The sequence below is a fragment of the Mauremys reevesii genome, linkage group 2 (genome assembly GCF_016161935.1).
Source record: "Mauremys reevesii isolate NIE-2019 linkage group 2, ASM1616193v1, whole genome shotgun sequence".
NCBI classification, from domain to species: domain Eukaryota; kingdom Metazoa; phylum Chordata; order Testudines; family Geoemydidae; genus Mauremys; species Mauremys reevesii.
The window spans coordinates 81,434,002-81,457,297 of NC_052624.1; the positions used below are offsets into that span (position 1 = coordinate 81,434,002).

General features: G+C 42.5%; 1 protein-coding gene across 2 annotated transcripts in view; it reads right to left on the minus strand.

Annotated features, from left to right (window-relative positions):
- Window positions 1–590: 590 nt before the first annotated feature.
- Window positions 591–23,296, minus strand: part of KIF15 (kinesin family member 15) — a 53,832-nt gene continuing 31,126 nt past the window's right edge. For both annotated transcript variants that reach the window (XM_039523686.1, XM_039523687.1), the window contains exons 27-35: window positions 20,158–20,304; window positions 15,140–15,244; window positions 14,691–14,855; window positions 13,989–14,098; window positions 12,095–12,167; window positions 10,207–10,244; window positions 3,630–3,795; window positions 2,730–2,861; window positions 591–2,374 (exon numbers count right to left, since the gene is read on the minus strand). In XM_039523686.1, the coding sequence (XP_039379620.1) occupies window positions 2,300–2,374; window positions 2,730–2,861; window positions 3,630–3,795; window positions 10,207–10,244; window positions 12,095–12,167; window positions 13,989–14,098; window positions 14,691–14,855; window positions 15,140–15,244; window positions 20,158–20,304 (1,011 nt within the window). In that variant the 3' untranslated portion in view covers window positions 591–2,299. The remainder of the gene's footprint in view (window positions 2,375–2,729; window positions 2,862–3,629; window positions 3,796–10,206; window positions 10,245–12,094; window positions 12,168–13,988; window positions 14,099–14,690; window positions 14,856–15,139; window positions 15,245–20,157; window positions 20,305–23,296) is intronic.

Here is a 23,296-nt window from a genome sequence, read left to right on the forward strand (position 1 = left end):
AGTCAGCCATTTCTCACAAAAAACAACACAAAACACAACATGATGGTCATGCTCATCTTCTATATTCATTTCACCAGAAAGCAAGAATAACTCTCTAGCCCAGCGGTTAGGGCACTCACCTGGCATATGGGATGGCAAGGTCCATGGCCCTGTTCCAACTCAGGCAGAGTCAGGATTGAACTTGGGTTCCCACTTCCTGGCAGTGTGCACTGAGCACTGGAGTATAGGGTGTAAGGATGTATTTTGTATGGGGCCTGACCCAGTAGACCTACTCTAAGGTTGGGCTGTGCAGGTGAGATAGGTGGGGGCATGCCTAATTTGTGAATCCTGCTGGGGTTTGGGCAAGGGCTAAGCATCAGCACTGAGGCATGCACACAGCAGCCTACCATCAGAAATGTAGGCACCATGGGGACTTTACTGGTGGAAACTTAGGACCTAGGACTTTAGACACCTACCAGGTTAGGTGGCAGCTGAGTCGGGGTTCTGAGGTTCTCTGCTTTATACTTAGGCACCTAAGTCCTTTTGTGGATCTATTCCTAAGTTTGCATGAGTCTAAAAGTTAGAGCATACAGTATAGAAAAATCATAAAATCATTTATATACAAATATCTTTATTTAAAAAGTTACACAATTCCAGAAGACCATTACTACTATATATTATAAACATATGCCATAAAAAAGGGTACAAATTGTATTACCATAGCTGCCATACTTGTTCCCTAACAGTATTACAAATTCTGCAATACATCAGATAGGCTATCAAGTGGGTCTGACCTACTTCTACACCTCATGACTATCAAGGGGGAGAGTATTGCATAAAAGGAAGCCTTCATTTTCCACAAGGAATGAAGGGAGCAAGAGTTGAGGTCATCTCTAAAATTACTTCATCTCTGGAAAGAAGTGAATTTCCTGATTTAGTCTAAATAGGGCAAGTCAACACCCTCAGTTTTCTGGAGGCTCATCATTAAAGGTTTGATTGCCCTTTTCTCTCCTCTTCCTGAAAAACTTAAAATAGAAGCTACTCTGGAGTATTAGGTTACTTTTAATACATAATATTAATATCTGAATTTAAAATCACTGTCATTTAGGCCCTAGTTAATTACCGTAGAACCTCACTAAACTTTATACCCTATAGTTCAACACAAAAATGGTCTCTCCCTTCTTCTCAGCAAATATTTAATAGTGAAGTGCTGTAGTAAGGAATTGCATTACTAAGACTTCATTACTTATACAAAACATTACAAAATATTTACTGACATTTGTCAACTCAACTAACATTTGTCCAATTAATATTGTGATGCATTATCAATACTCCCCCCTCCCCTCATTTTGAATATTCCAATCATTTGCAACACATCTCCAACTCTTTAGGGCAACTAATGAGGTTCTACTGTATTCTTACAAGATGTTGCATACATTTAAAACTCTTGATACGGGATGGACTTCTGTTTGATAGAATTTTCTGTTATGCAGTGCTTAAACAAGTTAGCCAATGCGGTTATTTTCAACAACACTAGTGCAGAACGGTTTATTGTCACTACAGAAGTCCCTGTTTGAAGCTTATTCATTGAAAAAAAAAAAGTTTGTTTTGAGAGCACTTGAAATCCAGAAAGAGTGGAACAAGGGAAAGGAAGCAAATATTATGCCACAAGATTCCAAATATTCATAGTACTATTTACAAATCAGTTCATTATTAAATTGACATTCTTGCTTTATTGAAAAAACCTTAATATAAAACATGTATTTTTGAGCAATAAAGAAATATGAATCAGTTCACAACTTGACAAGTGAATTTCATCATTCCAGCATCAACATTTAGACATCCATAAAAACAACAGGCAGAAGTTGTTTAGGTACTAGTTGAATTTGTACCAATTACCTTTCTACAAATTGAGGTAATGTGAAAAACCCCTAGCATTAAAAATAAAAAGCATTGACCTGAATTAAAGTACAAAAGGAAACAAGAAATAGAGAATGTTCCAGTGAAAACTAGTCACTTTTCCTGTACAAGCACAAAGTTGAAAGGAAAATCCTGCACCACCTATGGATAAAGCTGTAGAACAACTTCAATAAGTGGGGGGTTAGAAAATCTGCCAGATGAGCTGAAGCAGACTGTTCTACTAAAAACCACCACTTGGTACATTACAAAGACTGAAATAATTAATTATCCTGAGTACATCTGATGAAGGGCTCTAGTTAATAGTGATGAAGGACAAGCTTTACTTTTAGAACTCTCTCTTTAAAGTCTATCAACATTTTAAAATGATCAGTTTTGGAAATTTATTTGTTGTTGTGGCTGATCAAGGTTCTTGACATGATTCAGATTTTTTAATTTCCTTCAAAAAAGTATTTTCAACACGCAGTTTTTCAACCTCCTGTAAAGGGAGAGAAATATGGTACTCAGAATTAGAAGAAAGTCTGTCTTCAAGAGATTATACTTATTCTAAATTGTAAAAAGAAAAGCCACGAAATGTGATGACATTAACTAATTTTTGCAAGCTGTACTACTTCTTTAGTGTTTTATAACTACAGGAGTAATTAAGAAAATTGAACAATACTGACATTGATGAAACTGACTAGCTATGAATCAAACATTGTTGCATGGAATTGCAGGATGCCAGGAATAGTTAAATAGGGGAACGAGAATTCTAGTCCTCTGATCAAGCTTTTGCTTTCTGTTCTACCTCAAATCATTTATTTAATCTGTATTCTAATTTCTGGGACACATACCTCGGTAAGTTTGGCATAATCTTTCTTCAGTTTCACAAGATACTGAATCTTCTGGTTTAGGTTTTGGTGACCTACTAACTTCCCGTTCTCCACAGCGAGAAACTCTACTTGCTTCCTTAGCAAGTCCATCTCCTGTAATTAAATAATAAATTAAATACAAATGTGTCTTTTTTTTTTTTTTGACATGTTCAGATTTTAAGAAAGCTGTTTCTTGTGAAATTGGCAATACTGCTACAGTAGAACCTCAGCGTTACGAACACCTCAGGAATGGAGGTTGTTCGTAACTCTGAACAAAACGTTATGGTTGTTCTTTCAAAAGTTTACAACTGAACACTGACTTAATACAGCTTTGAAACTTTACTATGCAGAAGAAAAATGCTGCTTTACCTCCTTTTTTAACATAGTTTATGTTTATCACAGTACTGTACTATATTTACTTTTTTTTTTGGTCTGCTGCTGTCTGATTGTGTACATCAGATTCCAAACGAGGCATGTGGTTGACTGGTCAGTTCATAACTCTGAGGTTCTACTGTATTTAAGTCTGTTGTAGCATATAACATAGCTGTGGGTCCATCCACCAATTGATACCTACTTGTTACTCACTGTCATGGGCTACTAGACTAGATTTCTCTAGTGGACAAGTACAGTTGTCTGATCTGTATTTCAGATCACATCTCTGCATAGAACTCCCCTTGGCATTTGATTACTACACTACGAAATACAGTTGAAATAAAAATTATCTATAAAGTAAAAAGCTACATTTTGGGAGGCAGTCCTTGATTCCTTTACTGTTTGCTGGTTAATTCACAATATTGACTATTTATCATGGGTTTGTCTCCCAGTCAATGAGGTTCTAGTGGATACAATTGGTGAAAGGAAGTCACACATGTTGCTTATAACCTTTTCAATTTTGTGTCTCTCTTCACATGTTTCTTCTAGTTTTGATCTCATTTCTTCTTTTTCCTGGAATGTTTTTGACTCCAAAGCTCTTGTTCGTTCTATTTCCATGGTCATTTCAAGATAGGCACTCTCTGTGCTCTTAAGGGCATTTTTGGTCTCTGCTAATCTGCAGATATAAAAGTATTATAAAACACGTCAAATTAACCACGTTAATGCATTCACATCACTCTATATCCCATCACATTCTTTTATTAAAAGGTCCTTTTGGCATATGTGCCCTGGTATATGTTAATAGGTACTGTTTAACACTGGTACATAACCACCATCTTCAATTGCCTGATCTTTTAAGGGTATGTCTACACTGCAATTAAAAAGCTGTGGCTGGCCTGTTCCAGCTGTCTCAGGCTTGTGGGGCTTGCACCAAGAGTCCGTTTAATTGTGGTGTAGGCATTCAGACTTGGGCTGGAGTGCACACTTTAGGACTCTGTAAGGTAGGAGGACCCCAGAGCTCGGAGTGCAGCCTGAGCCTGAACATCTACACCGCAATTAAACAGCCCCTTAGCCTGAGCCCTCGGAGCCTAAGTCAGCTTCACGGGCCAACTGTGGTGTCTAATTGCAGCGTAGACATACTCTAGCTAGTGTCCTTCACTTGGGATTCAATGCTGGGCAGAAGTACTCCATTTCAAGCTTAAATTTCCAACTCTCTCAACTAAGCTAATGAAATTGGAAATGGAATCCTAGCCCTCCTAGAGTGCACTTCACCCACAAAAATTCAGCACTCAGAAGGTGAACTCAGTCTCTTATATGAAGATTATATTACTACATTTAATTGCATACTGGTGAATAGCTCTTCACATACAGAATTTTGGCTCACAATTCATTCAGCCTGATGCCTTAAACATTCTTTTTCTCGATCACAAGACCAGAAGCAGTGCTCAGGAAACATTCTGCTCTGCCAAAACCTTTCTAGCCCTGGCAGGTTGTGAAGCGTAAGGTCTTAAAATGTATGTGTTACCAGTATTTCCACTGTTAATGAATACACACTTGTGAACCTATTAATGTTTTACATAAACTTAATACAGTTTCACTTCTATTTTTCCTCCCCAGAAGTCTGAGAGTACCAGCGCTGCTTCAAAAAGCAGGTCCTGTTTCCACATTCAAGAGGAGCAACAAAAGGCCTAAAGGTGAGAAGAGACACTAATAGACAATATCTTTTCTGTCTTTTGTCTGATATTTTCTCCACTTAAAAGATGACTTGCAAAGGTGGAAAAAAACATGTCTTACTGCTTCTTTATGATGCAATAAAAACAGCCTGAAAGGTTTGTTGGAAAAGGTGATTCCTCCCATCCCACCTTGCTTCTTACATCAGTAATTCAAGTCTTTTCTACTCTAGAAAACTCTTTGGTGACCAGAGCACTAGTAAAATATGACACTACAAGAGATAAGATTAAAAGCGGAGCATTGGAGAGGCGACAAGAATTTTTGTCTGACTGGTTAAAACACTTATAAATCTAGTGCTTAATGAACATGGGGGATACAAGGTGTCTTTATTAAGGATTCAACAGTTTGCCTCTTCAATTTAGGTGCAAGTGCTCACAGTACATACCCTGAGACACTTACCCACCCAAGAAATCCTCTAGCTAAGCCAGGGAATTCCAGATTTTACATTCTCTATATTTCCAAGGTTAAAAACATCAATTAGGAAAAAAAATAGATATTCACGTCATCTTTATATATGAACAGCAAAAAAACAAAAAAACCCACCCATTTTTAAAAAACATTCTTTGCCGGTCACCTTTAATTCTTTTGGCCCACTGACATTCTTCTTGAATGTAAAAAAGGAACTGCTGATGACAGCAGGCTGCATGGGGCTTTGCTGGAAGAAGAAACCATGGAAGTGATACAAATATTGACTTTAATATTTAAACTCTAAGCAGCACCAAACTACTGTGGTCATGGGAACATTAGAAAATAAAACCAAGTTAAATAGACAAACTAGAAGTTCTATATAATGTTCAACAGCAAATACTGACAAAAACGTAAGGTAATGCATAGTTTAAAATCAGCTTCTTCTGTTTAGAATTTTGCTTCCCTCTCATTCCCACCATTTGAAATCTGTTATCACAGGAGAAGCCAATAGTCTCAAATTCCTAAAACTGCAGATTAATGGCGGGCGGGGGAGAGGCGGGGAAAGAAGTTTATGGTAATCAGAACGCTGATGTGAATGCAATGTACAATACTAATGTGACATCAAGGCTAGGAACAAATGCTATACACATTACTGGAAAGCTTAATTTTCCATCTCTCTAAAGGTGGAAAGACTCAAGATATGAACATTAAATGAAGCAATCCGCTTGGTTCTGCATACCAGCAGTGTTACTTTGACAATGATTCAACTCTTGGAAACTATCTTTCTTTGTTTACATGTGCTCTGCCCTATTAAAGCAGATTTTGAAGAATATTGAGGCAAACTTGAAAACAGTTATTTGAAAAACACTACATTTTGAGGGTAACAAAAAATTCCTGCTTACAATTAAAAAGGGAAACTGTCTGGTAGTTCAGGCCAAAATTTAGTTTTTAAAGACAGGTTTTAATAATTAATGACTAAACTCAGAATCGTTTCCATTTTTTACAAGTTTTATTTGCATGGAAAATATGCCCCTGCGGGGTTCATAGTCTAACTATTGCAGCACCGTTATTGCATGAGTACTTGAAGTGGACACGGATTAGCTAATGATAATATCAACACTATTTCAAGACCGATCTTCATCCATTCATCCATCATGTCTTGACTACTGTCCACCCAATATGCAGCATATACTGCTGAGTTTCTAGTAGCAGGGACTAAATATGGCTCCCCCCATATTTATATGGCACAGGGCAATCTAATGGCACTCAAATAGTAAATTGTTTATTTTCATCCTTCATTCAAGCTGACTGAAGGGCAAAAATTAAGTAATTAGTACAATAAATGGTGAAAAGTTAGATTTTTAAAATTCTTCAGTTTTAAATCTAATGTATTGTTTTAATTCAAACAATAATCTAAAATAAAATATTAATTTTAACATGAGTGTCCCTAATAAGTGATAAGTTTTTTCAAAAAATAAATCTAAGGCCCATATTGCAACCACTTTCTCATATGCACAGTCCCATTAAGATCAGCAGGGCTACTCACATACATTTTATGCTTCTTCAAAGGACTGGCCCTCTTTTCTGAATCAAATTGACTCTGAAAAGTCTTACAAATGAACAGAAAAACTCCAGTTACTTACCCTGTCATAACTGTAGTTCTTTGAGACGTTGGAGTTAGTGTAGATGCCACTGTAGGTATGCAAGTGTCCAGGTAGGTGAGATCAGATTCTTTTTCCATAGTTGTTTCCATTGGGTCTTTGTGATGGCATAAAGAGCAGAGTGGCCTTGACTCTCCCTCATTTCCCTCACAATTTGAAACCTATGTTAGCTGAGGACCTTGAAAGTGGGAATGGAGGGTGGGTTGTGGGATCCACACTGACTACAACATCCTGAAAAATCTGTTACAATCGGTAAGCAATTGTACTTTCTTCTCCAAGAATATGGCAGTGTGGATGCCACTGTAGGTGATTGGCAAGCAGTATCTTCTTCAGGATGTTGAGAATGAGGAATGCCATCTGCATCAAAACAAAGATCTGTGTATAGCTCTCTTCAATGAGGCATGGGCTCTAGTAGCCAAATCCAGTGCACAATGTTTTACAAATGTAAGCAGATTGCACCACATAAGCAAACTAGCAGATTTTGGATGTCAGCATGTTTGGAATAGGCCGAGGAATATGCCTGAGCTCAGGTAGAGGGGGCCTTGATGGACAGAGAGGGCGGTTTATTTGCCAACAGGTAATACAGGTGATGGTGACTGAATTTTCCATGTAGTCATTGATATGAAATGGCCAGGTCTTTAGAATGGCCAGTTATTGCTACAAACAGGCATGTGGACAATTGACAAGATTTAGTCGGGTCAGTGTAGTAACTACAGGGCATGAGATATGTCTGAAGTGTTCAGTTTCTTCTCCCTAGGTGTTACTTAGGGAAGAACAGACACTGCTTGATTTATGTGAAAATCTGACACCACACTGAGATTAGCTTTGCATGAGGTCTCAGAACTCCTTTGTCCTTGTGGAATGAGGTTATGAAGGTTCTGCAATGAGCACCTGAAGCTCACTCATTCTCCTGGCTGAGATGATGGCCATCAGAAGACTATTTTAAGGGTCAAATGGTGGGAGGGCTCAAAGGGCAGCTCCATCAGCTTTAGGAGGCCCTGAGGTTTCATGCTGGGCTGAGCTTGCAAGCATGCATAAGGTCCTTAAGAAATTTCAAAACCTTTGATAGGAAAAGATTGAAAGTGACTATATCAGAAGCTGATAAACTGATATTGCCCTCACATGATCAAATTGAAGGATAATCTGGAATGTTTCCAATGCAGTAAATAATCCAGAATTTTAGGTGCTGAGGCCTGCTTTGATACTAGGCCATGTTGGGTCATACATAGAGAAAACCTCTTCCACTTGAAGGAGTAAGTCTTCCTTGTGGATTGTTTCATGCTAGGATCTCCTGAACATGTGAAGAGCAGTCGTTTTCCAAGGTACTCAGCCAATCAGCTGTAGAGTCATGACGTCTGGATGGAATATTTGTCCCTTGTTCAGTGACAAGCATGGACCACCTGGAAGCTTGATTGGAAGCTCTGCTGATTTGCAGGAAGTCCATCACCCAGAACTGCCTCCGCCTGCAGAGAGCTATGCGTATGAGTTTGGCTCGATCTCATCTGGCTTTGGCAATCACCCTGGGGATTAGCGGGATTGGAGAGGCATACAGTAGCCCGTGGTTCTTTGGGCAGGGAAGGAATCTGGAGCGTTTCCCAGGCCTGTCCTGTCAGATTTCCTGGTTGCTCCTCTGATTCTGGTGAGGGGACCCTTGCTATAGTTATGCTGAGGGGTACCAGGATATTCTCTTCATGAAGATATGTGGTGGGCCACAACTGCAAAACTAGTGGGATGGTGGATCCCACTATGACCAGAAGGGCCACAGTGGCAGATTGTGGGTGGCCTATCCGCTGCCAGTCTTATAGGGGTCCACGGGACTGGGTGTTCTTAGGGCAGGGGTTGGCAACCTTTCAGAAGTGATGTGCCGAGTCTTCATTTATTCACTCTAATTTAAGGTTTCACGTGCCAGTAATACATTTTAACGTTTTTAGGTCTCTTTCGGTAAGTCTATAATATATAACTAAACTATTGTTGTATGTAAAGTAAATAAGGTTTTTAAAATGTTTAAGAAGCTTCATTTAAAATTAAATTAAAATGCAGAGCCCCCTGGATTGGTGGCCAGGACCCAGGCAGTGTGAGTGCCACTGAAAATCAGCTTGCATGCTGCCTTTGGCACGCGTGCCATAGGTTGCCTACCACTGTCTTAGGGTATATCCTAGGGTTTTGTTACAGTCTCTCTGGTGTAGTCAGGAAACAAGAGGCCTGGAAAGAGGGAGAACTCCTCCTCTGGGAACAACAGTGCCATCTGACACAGTTGCAGTGAAGATGGTGCTGGACGAAAGGTGAGGGTGGATCCTCAAAAGCACACCTAGGCAGGAATGGGTCATCACCCCATGCTGGATCAGTGCCAGAATGGGGCTCAGTATCAGGACGAGGCAGAAGTCTCTCCACTTTCTTCCCCTAGGTCTGAGGTTATCTTCATGGATCCCTCCAAGAGATGCTATTTGAGCTTCACATCCCTGGATTTCCATATGTGGGAGGAGATGCAGCAGCAGACGGAGCATATTTTAGGGAGGTGAGCATCCCTGAGAAAGAAAACACCTCCTATACCCATATATACAGGCATCAGGCCACTGCACAGAGGACTTAGAGTCCACCATTTTAAATGGCTGTGCAACTTGGCCCTGGTGCATGGGGAGGGATGGGGTATGTGTGGTTTCCCTTATTTCCATTTTTGTTTGGTTTTTGGAACATCCAACTAAAAGGAAGAACTTAAAAATCAAACAAGATGAATATCTTTTCACAGGTAAGTTTGGTGCTTAGACAAAAGCCTGAGTGGATTGGACACAGTTGGGATTTCACATTGCTGCCACAGGTGGGGAAGGAACTGAGGGAGTTTCGAGGCCACTCTGCCCTTTATGCCCCTGCATGGGAACCACAAGGAAACACAGGGTACATGAACGGTCCCAACCGACATGGCTGGCTATGCAAGAGATTCTGAGCTCACATGCATGATGTGCATGCATACCTTACCGTGGAAGCCACACTGACACATACTCAAAGAACCTCATGCAGTTTCAGCATATTTCAGAGCATTTTACCTAGACGGTAGCTTTGTATCAAATTTAGAAACTGCTACTGCCACCTATTGATAAAAAATGCTAAGAACTGAATGTTTATTTTAGAAGATAGACAGGATTTCTGGTTTTAAGCTTTTTTTGTTCACATCTTCAATGTTAGTTGGAAAATGTCTTTTTTTTTTTAAGATGTAAGTAAATTATTTTTTTCAGTATTTAAAACAGTTTTTGTGATCCAGTTTTCAGGGTGATGAAAAATATTTAACTTACTCTGATCTAATTTTCAGGATTTCTTCCATCGCTTTATTCTGAAAAGGTTCAAAATAGGAAGCGTTACAGCAGTAACATTTAGAAGTTATAACAGGATTTATATACAATTGATTATTTAACAGCAAGCTTCTTAGTCTTTACTGACACTGAAATAATCTTGTAACACTGCTTGACTAATATTACCAACATTCACAGCTGACTATTAAGCGGTATGGTGTCCTTGTTATGTAAAAATAATCCCTTGACTGGATGAACCACAACCAGCCAGTGCAGCTGTAAGACTGGGCTGCACTGTCTGGGAAGTGCGTAGCCAGGGCTCATTCAGCACATGCCATGAGCAGTCTCCACTGTAACTTAATATTGCTTTCTTTGGGCAGAAACCTCAGGAGAGGAAAGCGGTACAAGCTGCAACTCCGGCCTTGTCTCCACTATGGGGCAAGTTGACCTAAGTTACACTACTCCAGCTATATGTTTTGTTCTGTTTCATATCAATGCAAAATTTATAATTCTAGTGAATTCTAAAGGATACTGGGCCTGATTCAAATCTAGCATTGCTTTTACACTGGTTTAACTTGACTGAATTCAACAACAGTAATGATTAGGGCCTTACCAAATTCACGGCCATGAAAAACGTGTCATGGACCGTGAAATCTGGTCTTGGGTGTGCTTTTACCCTATACTGTACAGATTTCAGGGGGGAGACCAGCGTTTCTCAAATTGGGGGTCCTGACCCAAAAGGGAGTTGCAGGGGGGTCATGGTATTGCCATCCTTACTTTTGCGCTGCCTTCAGAGCTGGGTGGCCAGAGAGAGATGGCTGTTGACCAGGTGCCAAGCTGTAATGGCAGCACCCCGCCAGCAGCAGCACAGAAGGGTGGCAATACCATGCCACCCTTACTTCTGCGCTGCTGCCATCAGAGTTGTGTGGCCAGAGAGTGGTGGCTGCTGACTGACGGCCCAGCTCTGCAGACAGCAGCACAGAAGTAAGGATGGCAATACTATAGCATCCTTACTTCTGCACGCTGCTGGTGGCAGCTCTGCCGTCAAAGCTGGGCTCACAGCCAGCCCTCTCCAGCTGTCCAGCTCTGAAGGCAGTGACGCTGCCAGCAGCAGTGCAGAAGTAAGGGTAGCAGTACTGCAACCCCTCCCCTCCCCCCACAATAACTTTGCAAACCCCACCTATCACAGCTCCTTTTTGGTTCATGATCTCTACAATTACAACACCATGAAATTTCAGATTTAAATAGCTGAAATAATAACATTTATGATTTTTAAAATCCTATGACTGTGAAACCGACCAAAATGGATCCTGAATTTGGTAGGGCCCTTGTAATGATGATTTACATCAGAGTAAGAGAGGAGAATGAGAACCAATGAGCTTGATTCATCTACACTGGGATATGGAGGCCATGTCTACACTTACCAGGCACCAACGCTGCCGTGATCTAGGCACAATGCTCTCCCATCAACTTACTTTACTCCTCTCATTGCGGTGGAGTACCTGAGTTGACCGGAGAGTGCTCTGTGGTTGATTTAATGGGTCTTCACAAGACCCGCTAAATCAGCACCCCCTGCATCAATCGCAGCAGTGTCAATCCTCGGTAAATGTAGACATGGCCTCTATGTCCTGGTGAAGATTAATCAAGCTCAGTGGATCTCATTCTCCTCTCTTATTCTGCTGTAAATCATCATTACTGTTGTTGAATTCAATCAAGTTAAACCAGCGTAAAAGCAATGATAGATTAAAATCAGGCCCAGTATCCTTCAGAATTCACGAGAATTATAAATTTTGCATCGATATGAAACAGAACAAAACATGAACAGCAACACTTACGAACAGCAACACTTACAACCAGCAAAACAACTGAACATCATATAAAAAGATAATACCTTTGATAGTCTCTCTTCAGCAATTTCTTTCTCTCTCTCTTTTAGGTGCTGAATGTCAGAGTGCTTGTGACCACTGTAGAAGTCCAAGAATGAGAATTCATCTTTCTTATGTGCAAAGGGAACCATTTATAACATAAGAGCTGCACAAGAAAAAACTAGTAATAACTTGTAATTTTCTTAATGCTTGCTCAGAGTTGATTACCATATAATCACAAAATATAGTTCTGGAAGCAGTTTTAACTTTTATATTCTTAAGAGTTTTAGTTACCAAAAATAAGTCTCCAAAAGAAAGATTTTTGCTATGGGCAGTGAAATCAGCATTTTAATTAAAAAGCAGTTTCATTTGGTGTTGGTTTAAGAACAGAAGTGTCTAATACAGAGCTTAATGATAAACCTCAGGGTTTCAAGTAAACATTTTTAGCTGCCACAATTTTGATACTCCATATGGATTGCAGAAAACAACTCCCTTCTAAGAGAACTCAAAGGTCTTGCTCAGTTAAGAGAAAATGATTTTTATTCAGAATATTTAGAGACTTGTTTGAGTTTAACAGGAGATAACAAAAACACTCAAGAAACAGTTGGAAGAAAAGAAACTATCAGAAAGCAAAAAAGTATGTTTATTTTTCTTTCATGAATCACTTGTGATTATCTTTAATATTTTAGAAAAACTATGTGAGAAGACATTTACATATACTATAGGCAGGGCTGGTAGCAAGGTCTATTATGCAGACGGCAGAAGATGTGTACAGGAAGAGAAAGGATTGTCTCATGGGGAAGGCAATTGAATTTTGCCCTGGAAATCTGAATTTCATCCCTGCTAGACTCCCTGTGTGATGCTAGTCACGTTACTGAGTCTCTTGTGAAAAGTTTCTTATATATTCCTTATTTACTAGGTGCCTGATCTGAGACCTTGTGATCTGATTTGCAGAAGTGCTGAGTGCTAGCAGCTGCAATTAAAGTCAATGGAGCTGAGGTCAGAACATATTAAGTGCTACATACTTTGAAAAAATCACGTCCACGTGTCTCATGCTGGGCACCCAAAATTAGTTGGTACTTGACCTTCTCTTTGAGCCTCAGCTCCCTATCTGTAAAACTTTGTAATATTCTAATTTGATGCTTTCTAATGGAAAGGGAGATTCAAGTCCTACCTTATATCCAGTTGTAAGGTGCCACACCTTTGTGTCTGACTTGTCCTTTATTACATTAAGTTTTTCCTTAATTGATTAATAATTAGTAGTGACAAAATCTCCTATTACACTGATTTATGCTTCAAAACAACTTCATATTTAACACTTTGTAAACCCTCTAGGGAGTTCATCAAACAGAAAAACACCAGAACAAATGAAAATTTGGTGGGAAAAAAATTCTAAAAGCAAGAGCTCAGCCTGCAGATTCAGACAAAGATCATACTTTTTACAATCTACGGGTATGCACCAGTTTGAAGCCTTTTCACCAATCATCTTTGCATTTTGCACAAAGCATAGAAACAGTTATGTTTCTTACTGTCAAAGTTGAGGTGTGGAATCCTGACTCCATTTAAGTCAATGGGAAAACTCCAATTGATGGCACTGGGACAGCATTTAGTTTTGTCTATTTTTCTTAATATGGATAGTGTTTATATTCTATTACTTTTCCCAGTTAAAAGTTGCATGAACAAGTAGTTAGGAGTTATAAACTTGTTTCTTTTATAACTTAATTATTGTACTGTAATCATTTGCAATTTCAAAGGCAATTCTATTTACTGGCCATTAAAGCATACCATAAAAATAGGTTTCATTGAGTTTTCTTAGTTTAACTAGTTCTGATACTGCAAGTATGATATTACACATACTTTAAAGACGAAGAATTACAATTTAGTTTACATAATCACTTAAGGGTTAGGACAGCTTTTTACCAGTTCTTCCTTTCTCTCTGATACTCTTCAAGCTGGCTCTGTAGGTTCCTATTATTCTCTGTTAATATCTGCATTTCCAGGCGCAGGTTTTCTAGTTCACATAACTGTCCCTAAACCAAGCAAGAAAAACACGTTATTTGAACACTACACCATAATTCTTGTTTTCGTTTACAAGTAAACAATTTCCAGTAAAGTACAGAAGGAACAAATATTCTGAAACTGTTCAATGGAAGACTTAATAAATTCTCTGTCAAGATCCTATCACAAGCATAATTTGGGGAGCAGGCGTTGCCACCTCACCCCAAACGGCAAGCCTCAGGCAGGCTCAGAATTTGCCCTCCCACCCCACTCCACATGCAGCCCCGTTGGCCTGACTGTAACTGCTCCCCCAAATACAGAAGTCAAACTACACCTATGGATCCCATACCAATAAAGCGTGAACAAAACTTGCTTTGCAGAAAGCCAACGTTGCTGGTACATCAGCAACAGAGATTGCAACAAAGTGATACAAGAGACTATCTTTTTTCAATCAGTTGATTGCTCTGCTTCTTTAGAATGCTACCAGCCCAGGAAAGGAGAAGATTAAGAGCAGGCTTCCTGCATGGCAGTGCGGAGTGCCAAACACCAATCCACTAGGATAGTCTATATGTTTCATATTAACTTTAACCTTCAAAACTACCTTTTCTGTTTACTTCTCATTACCTTTAGCCTTAGGATTTCATCATTTTTAGCTGTTCTTTCTTCATTTAATTCAGATACAAGATGCTCCAGAGTAATTGCAGAAGCTCTCCGATCTGCTATTTCCTGCTCCTGAGTTTCCAGGAATTTTGCCAGATTAACACCAAAATTAGGGGGAGTTTTTGGACTCTGACAAGTAAAAACAGTCATACTGAGAAGGGTGAGTCTTCCCTATACTGCATAAGTATACATTAAAAGATTTTACTTGTTCATGCTGTGTAACTAGGAGACAAATATCAATAATGTTGTTTACCTTACAAAACAGAAATAGGATTTCACAGACTATACAACTCTTTTCAATATACAGTCACTATTTCTGTACCCAGGCTAAAGATGTTTTCCCCGCACACACGAACTGCTTTGCTTCTTCAGTGAAGTAAACTACAGTACATAATTAAAATGAAATACTATACCTGTGGCAGCGCTATTGCAGCAGAGTCCACAAAACAGTCTAATTGTTGCATTTTTAGTTCATAGTCACTTTTCCTCTTTTCCAGTTCTTCTGTTTTTTTGTCCAGCTATTATAAAGCCCAATCAATTAAAATTCAGTTAGCACTAAAGGTTCACAGAATGTTGAAAGAATTAAAGCAAAAACTAGTAGCTTGTAAGTATGCAAGTTTACGCTATATATTCTGAGTACTTAAATATATTAGACTTCACACTATGTTTTATCGTATCAACAGTTCTTCCACATTTACTGTACCTATGGTCTTGTTCCCTTGTTGCTCTCCAAGCAAACACTATTTAAAAACATTTAAACAAGGTACTATGTTAGCAGCTAATCTGCTTCTTTTTGGCTAGCATTCAGCCTCACTCTAGTTAGAGTATGTAAACGACACAATGAAAATCAAGCTGCGGTGCGTAGTTACGTGTCAGTGAAAGGATCTGGCAGGGTAAGGCAGTGGGGAACCACTCTGGCAGTGGGGAGCTTCCAGAGCCTTTCCCTACTGCCTCCTCTTGTCAGAGCCTCTCTCTTGTTGCCAGAGTCTTTCCCTGTGGTGGGGAAAGGCTTCAGCAGGACATTGCAGTGTAGATGGGGGAAGCACTGTTTGGGCGAATGGAAATCCGTACAAGGTACATAGAGAGTGCTCATGTGTCTCTTTACTCACCTAAGCAGTGCCTCACTATCTACATTACTACTTATACTCGTGTATGTTCTGAAGATTCAGAGCAGGCTACGCAGCGGGGACAGAAGGCCAGCGAGGATAAGTGGCGGCATGTGACTTCCAGAAGGGGAAAGAGTACCAGAAATGTCCATGTACCAGTAACACAGATACAGGTGAGCAACCGTTTTCATGTTCTCTCCGCAGGTACTAGCGCAGAGAGTGGAGTGGATGATACATCTGAGGGAACAGAGCAGAAGGAGACTCCACTGATTGGAAGGCATGAGATGCACTGTCCTAGGGATGGGGGTTCCACGACCACCACTCCCAAGAGAAGGAGGAGGAGGGAGGTGGTGGTTGGGGACTCTCTCCTCAGGGGGACTGAGTCATCTATCTGCCGCCCTGACCGGGAAAACCGAGAGGTGTGCTGCTTGCCAGGGGCTAGGATTCACGATATGACGGAGAGACTGCCGAGACTCATCAAGCCCTCGGATCGCTACCCCTTCCTGCTTCTCCACATGGGCACCAATGATACTGCCAAGAATGACCTTGAGCGTATCACTGCAGACTACGTGGCTCTGGGAAGAAGGATAAAGGAATTTGAGGCGCAAGTGGTGTTCTCGTCTATCCTCCCTGGGGCAGGAAAAGGCCAGGGTAGAGACCATCGAATCATGGAAATCAACGAATGGCTACGCAGATGGTGTCGGAGAGAAGGGTTTGGATTCTTTGACAATGGGATGGTCTTCCAAGAAGAAGGATTGCTAGGCAGAGATGGGCTCCACCTCACGAAGAGAGGGAAGAGCATCTTTGCAAGCAGGCTGGCTAACCTAGTGAGGAGGGCTTTAAACTAGGTTCACCGGGGGAAGGAGACCAAAGCCCCGAGGTAAGTGGGGAAGCGGGATACCGGGAGGAAGTACAAGCAGGAGACTGCAAGAGGTGAGGACTCCTGTCTCAGACCGAGAAAGCGGGACAATCAGCGGGTTATCTTAAGTGCTTATACACAAATGCAAGAAGCCTGGGGAACAAGCAGGGAGAACTAGAAGTCCTGGCACAGTCAGGGAATTATGATGTAATTGGAATAACAGAGACTTGGTGGGATAACTCACATGATTGGAGTATTGTCATGGATGGATATAAACTGTTCAGGAAGGACAGGCAGGGCAGAAAAGGTGGGGGAGTTGTGTTGTACGTAAGAGAGCAGTATGACTGCTCAGAGCTCCAGTATGAAACTGCAGAAAAACCTGAGAGTCTCTGGATTAAATTTAGAAGTATGAACAACAAGGGTGATGTCGTGGTGGGAGTCTGCTACAGACCACCGGACCAGGGGGATGAGGTGGACGAGGCTTTCTTCCAGCAACTAACAGAAGTTGCTAGATCACAGGCCCTGGTTCTCATGGGTGACTTTAATCACCCCGATATCTGCTGGGAGAGCAATACAGCAGTCCACAGACAATCTAGGAAGTTTCTGGAAAGTGTAGGGGACAATTTCCGGTGCAAGTGCTGGAGGAACCAACTACGGGAAAAGCTCTTCTTGACCTGCTGCTCACAAACAGGGAAGAAATAGTAGAGGAAGCAATAGTGGATGGGAACCTGGGAGGCAGTGACCACGAGATGGTCGAGTTCAGGATCCTGACACAAGTAAAAAGGGAAAGCAGTAGAACAGAGACCCTGGACTTCAGAAAAGCAGACTTCGACTCCCTCAGGGAACTGATGGGCAAGGTCCCCTGGGAGAATAACATGACGGGGAAAGGAGTCGAGGAAAGCTGGCTGTATTTCAAAGAAACCTTATTGAGGTTGCAGGAACAAACCATCCCGATGTGTAGGAAGAAAAGTAAATATGGCAGGCGACCAGCTTGGCTTAACAGTGAAATCCTTGCTCGTCTTAAACACAAAAGAACAGCTTACAAGAAGTGGAAGATTGGACAAATAACCAGGGAGGAGTATAAAAGTATTGTTCAGGCATGCAGGTGTGAAATCAGGAAGGCCAAATCACACTTGGAGTTGCAGCTAGCCGGAGATGTTAGGAGTAACAAGAAGGGTTTCTTTAGGTATGTTAGCAACAGGAAGAAAGTCAAGGAAAGTGTGGGCCCCTTGCTGAATGAGGGAGGGAACCTAGTGACAGAGGATGTGGAGAAAGCTAGTGTACTCAATGCTTTTTTTGCCTCTGTCTTCACAGACAAGGTCAGCTCCCAGACAGCTGCACTCTGCAGCACGGTATGGGGAGGAGGTGACCAGCTCTCTGTGGGGAAAGAAGTAGTTCGGGACTATTTAGAAAAGCTGGACGAGCACAAGTCCATGGGGCCGGATGCGTTGCATCCGAGGATGCTAAAGGAGTTGGCTGATGAGATTGCAGAGCCATTGGCCATTATCTTTGAAAAATCATGGCGATCTGGGGAGGTCCCGGATGACTGGAAAAAAGCTAATGTAGTGCCCCTCTTTAAAAAAAGGGAAGAAGGAAGATCCAGGGAACTACAGGCCAGTCAGTCTCACCTCAGTCCCTGGAAAAATCATGGAACAGGTCCTCAAGGAATCAATCCTGAACCACTTAAAGGAGGGGAAAGTGATCAGGAACAGTCAGCATGGATTCACCAAGGGCAAGTCATGCCTGACTAACCTAATTGCCTTCTATGACGAGATAACCGGCTCTGTGGATGAGGGGAAAGCAGTGGATGTACTATTTCTGGACTTTAGCAAAGCTTTTGATACAGTCTCCCACAGTATTCTTGCCAGCAAGTTAAAGAAGTATGGGCTGGATGAATGGACGGTAAGGTGGATAGAAAACTGGCTAGATGGTCAGGCTCAACGGGTAGTGATCAATGGTTCCATGTCTAGTTGGCAGCCGGTATCAAGTGGAGTGCCCCAAGGGTCGGTGCTGGGGCCGGTTTTATTCAATATCTTCATTAACGATCTGGAGGATGGTGTGGACTGCACCCTTAGCAAGTTTGCAGATGACACTAAACTGGGAGGAGTGGTTGATACGCTGGAGGGTAGGGATAGGATACAGAGGGACCTAGACAAATTAGAGGATTGGGCCAAAAGAAATATGATGAGGTTCAACAAGGACAAGTGCAGAGTCCTGCACTTTGGACGGAAGAATCCCATGCACTGCTACAGACTAGGGACCGAATGGCTGGGCAGCAGTTCTGCAGAAAAGGACCTAGGGGTTACGGTGGACGAAAAGCTGAATATGAGTCAACAGTGTGCCCTTGTTGCCAAGAAGGCTAATGGCATTTTGGGTTGTATAAGTAGGGGCATTTCCAGCAGATCGAGGGATGTGATCATTCCCCTCTACTCAGCACTGGTGAGGCCTCATTTGGAGTACTGTGTCCAGTTTTGGGCCCCACACTACAAGAAGGATGTGGATAAATTGGAGAGAGTCCAGTGGAGGGCAACAAAAATGATTAGGGGGCTGGAGCACATGACTTATGAGGAGAGGCTGAGGGAACTGGGATTGTTTAGTCTGCAGAAGAGAAGAATGAGGGGGGATTTGATAGCTGCTTTCAACTACCTGAAAGGGGGTTCCAAAGAGGATGGATCTAGACTGTTCTCAGTGGTAGAAGATGACAGAACAAGGAGTAATGGTCTCAAGTTGCAGAGGGGGAGGTTTAGGTTGGATATTAGGAAAAACTTTTTCACTAGTAGGGTGGTGAAGAACTGGAATGGGTTACCTAGGGAGGTAGTGGAATCTCCTTCCTTAGAGGTTTTTAAGGTCAGGCTTGACAAAGCCCTGGCTGGGATGATTTAGTTGGGTTTGGTCCTGCTTTGAGCAGGGGGTTGGACTAGATGACCTCCTGAGGTCCCTTCCAACCCTGAGATTCTATGATTCTATGTGTTAGGGAAATGTGCAGTGTACATACTCTACACACTCCTGTAAGGAGCATGCAGGATAGATGTACCCTAAAGTAGTTGGATATTTGTGCTCCAAAAAATATTAGGGGTGACTTCAAATCACCCTCTTACTTTGTATCATTTAGACCGCTCACTGGTTATCCACAAAAACTACCACATATGACAAGGAGAAAAAAGAAAACCCCGTTTTGTATTGTTCAGACCTCAGGTTGTTGTGTCTTTATTTCCACTCTCATGTAAAATCAAAGCCTTCAGAATTAACCCTTGTGCTAGCTTGGGACTCCCCATTAGCAAAGTTGTAAAGCTTATCCAGACCTTTGTTCAAAATCCTTTAATTTATCACTGTCCAATGCAATGAGAAATATATTGTTAACCATAAGCAACCAGTTAGGGAGGTGTGTGTAGGTTGCAATGTATGATGTAAGTCTCTCAAAAAAAATGACTAGCTGACTCTTTAGGAGGAACATCCTAAATTTTACCTGTTCCTTAAGTTCCTGAATTAAAGCTTCTTTCTTTACTAAGTCTTCTTGTGCACACTGAAGCAATACTGCATGTTTTTTAGAAGCCTCTGTTAACTTGCTTAGCTGCTCAGTGGTATGGTTCAGGTCTTCATACAGGAGTTCTATCTGTTTTATTTAAATGGACAAACAAAAGTAGAAACAGTGAAATAAATAGAAATAAAATACCTGCTTTGGAGGAATAAAGTGGTGTACGGTAATGGTTTAATTACAAGGGTCCCTTTCCCTCTACCTTTTTTTTTGTTTAAATAAAGTCAGAACTAAAGTAAATATTCATCCCTAAAGATAACTTCTTATTTTGGCTATTCTTGATACGCAGTATCTTAGCCCCAGAGCAAAATTTTGTAACAAAGTTTTCAAAGGTACCTTAAAGTTACAGTTAAATTATTAGTCCATGTTTTCCATTATAAGTAGAGCTGCAGGTTTGTCATGGTGCGGAAAGTCATTGATAGCATGTTTTCTCAGTTTGGCCATGACTCCTCTGTCTGTGTGACTTACTACAGGAAGGGTCTAAGTGGGTGGGTTGCCAGCCCAATGCAGAGGGGAAGGGTTTGGAAAATAAGCCCTCCCCACATTTATCCGCTGGGCTGGGCAGCCCCCCACCGCTCTAGGCATTGTGCCCTGGAGGATTGGGTCACAGTACCACTCAGGTTTAGCCTACCCAGGACACTATGCCCAGAGCAGAGAGCTAGGCTCAGCCAGCTGCTGCTGTTGCCTCCATGTGAGTGCACGGCATGTTTCTCTCAACCCCCAGGCCTAGTGCTTTCAGCCTGTGTCCCCCTGCCCAGTCCCAGGATCCTGTCTCCCTCTTCACTGACCCTAACAAGTGTTCCCCACTTGGGCCCACCACCAAGGGGATAGTGAGGGGAAGAAGAGGTCCTGGCCCCTTCTGGGGGATGGGACGGAGAAGAGGTCCCAGCTGGGGAAGGAAGACATGCCAAGCCTGAGCCCTGATTGCCAGGGCACAGCCCTGAGAGCACACTGAGAGGTACCATGCCACCCTCCAGGTCCCAAGTGCCCTTGTTCATCATGGAAGATCTGGAATCTGGACTGCAGCCTCTCTTCTCAATGCTGCGGGGCTCAAGGAGGTCCCAGGGCCTCTCCTCCCAGACTTCTGCATTTGTACTTGGGCAGGGGCTTCCTCAGTTGGGCAGAGATGTGAGTACCCCACCCCATTATCTCCTGTGCAGGTGGTAGGTTTCTGGCTGTGCGGCCGCAGGCACTGCTTTCTAGGGCACATCCAATAAGGCAGGAAATGGTGGCTGCTGGGTCTCCCCTCAGAGCCAGCCAAGGGAGAAGGGGAATCTCCCATCTTGTTGTGCTCTGGGTCTGAGGACGACGACAAAACGTGCCTCAGAGGTAACGCTGAACTTCATTTGTTACCCAATTAATTTTTTTAAATTAAAAAAAATAAAATAAAAAAAAATAATCAGGGAGCAGTCAAGGTAAATTTTTAGTAACCTGCGGCTTTTACTAAGTTTACCATGACTACACCATGATTTTTGATAAAGTGCTGTGACAAATCTGCAGCCCTAATTATAACTTCTTGGGGTGTAATTTAAGCTAAAACAATCATGTTTTCCAGTTGTACTTACATAACCCAAATATTGCATAGTTTCAGAAGTAAGTTAGAGAGTTCAGTGTTTTTTTCCTGTTGCCTTACAATTACGTTTCATACTACCCTATAGATACCCGAGTTGGAGCCTGATAAAGTACCTGGACCGACTGCAGTTTAGTAAGCAATTCAGTTCTGGCTTTCACCTCACAAAGACATGGTAATATAGACTCCAAATTAGTTAAGGTCTAAAGCGAAGTCTGTGATCTTATACTATTCCCTAGATCCCTCATGTAGTAGAGATCTATTTGCAGAGAAAGGGAAGTTTGGGAGGTGAACAGTTTGTTCTGGTAGATGCAGGAATGGCGCTAAGTTGCAGAATAGAGGTACTATATATATACTCCTGGGGGAATTCTGCACTACTGTGTGTGTGCAGAATTCATGTCCCCTGCAGATTTCTTTGCTTCCCTGCAGAAAAATGGCTGACAGGGAAGCAAAGGGAACCTGCAAGAGCAGCCACGCACCACTCCCTAGCAGCACAGGTACATCATTTCAAGCACCCAGAGCAGCCGGTGGAAAAGTTGATCACTGCAAGGCTAGGGACATCCCAGCCAGTGGCTCCTACCCTGAGCCAGGATCAGCTGCTAGTCCCAGCTGAGCTGGAGGCAGGAAAGGAAGGAACTTCCTCTTCCCCTGCAAGGAGTGGCTGGGGCTAAGTCAGACCCACCCCCAGAAACCTCCCCCGAGCTGCAGGAAGCTCAGCATCCTCTTCTACTTCCTGCCCCATCACTCCTCAGCTGCTGGAGGAGGGGTCACAGTATGGGGGAGCTGCTCCCCATCCAGCCAACCCCCGTGCATCTGGACCTACCATACCCAGACACCTCCATCAAACCTCACACTGTACAACCAGAACCTCCCAAGCCCTTCATACCTGAACCCCACCCTCTGCATCTGGAGCCCCCCTGCACCCAGACGTCCTGCCTCCTGACCCCTACCCCTGCATCCAGACCACCCCCACTGAGCTCCCTACACTCAAACCCCCACCCTGATAAGCCCCACTGCCCTGCACCCTCCTGAACCCCCACATCCAGACCCCCCACTCTCCCAGCACCCCCTGCTGAGCCCCAACCACCTTCACCTGGAAGCCCCTGCAGAGTTCCATTGCCCGTGAACGTGCAACCCCTCACCAATGAGCCTCTGTACATCCAGATCCCCCCATACCTAGACCCTTCACTGAACTGCCTGCACCCAGATTGTCCCACACAAAATCCTCTCACCCCACACCTGGATCCACTCCACACTTGGATCCTGCCTGCCCCACACCTGGTGCAGAGGGGCAGGGCCCAGGGTGTTTCTGGGGCAGGCCCAGGCCTTGTGCTGTGTCAGAGTTGGGTGCAGCTTCACCACTGAGTCCATGTCCCAAGGGTGAGTGGTGGGGAGGCTGCAGGGTGATCTCCCACTTTCGTACAGCCAGTGGCCTGTGCTCCCCACTTCCATGCTGGAGCCTCTGCATTTATTTATTGACAAATAAAGCTTTCAGAATTT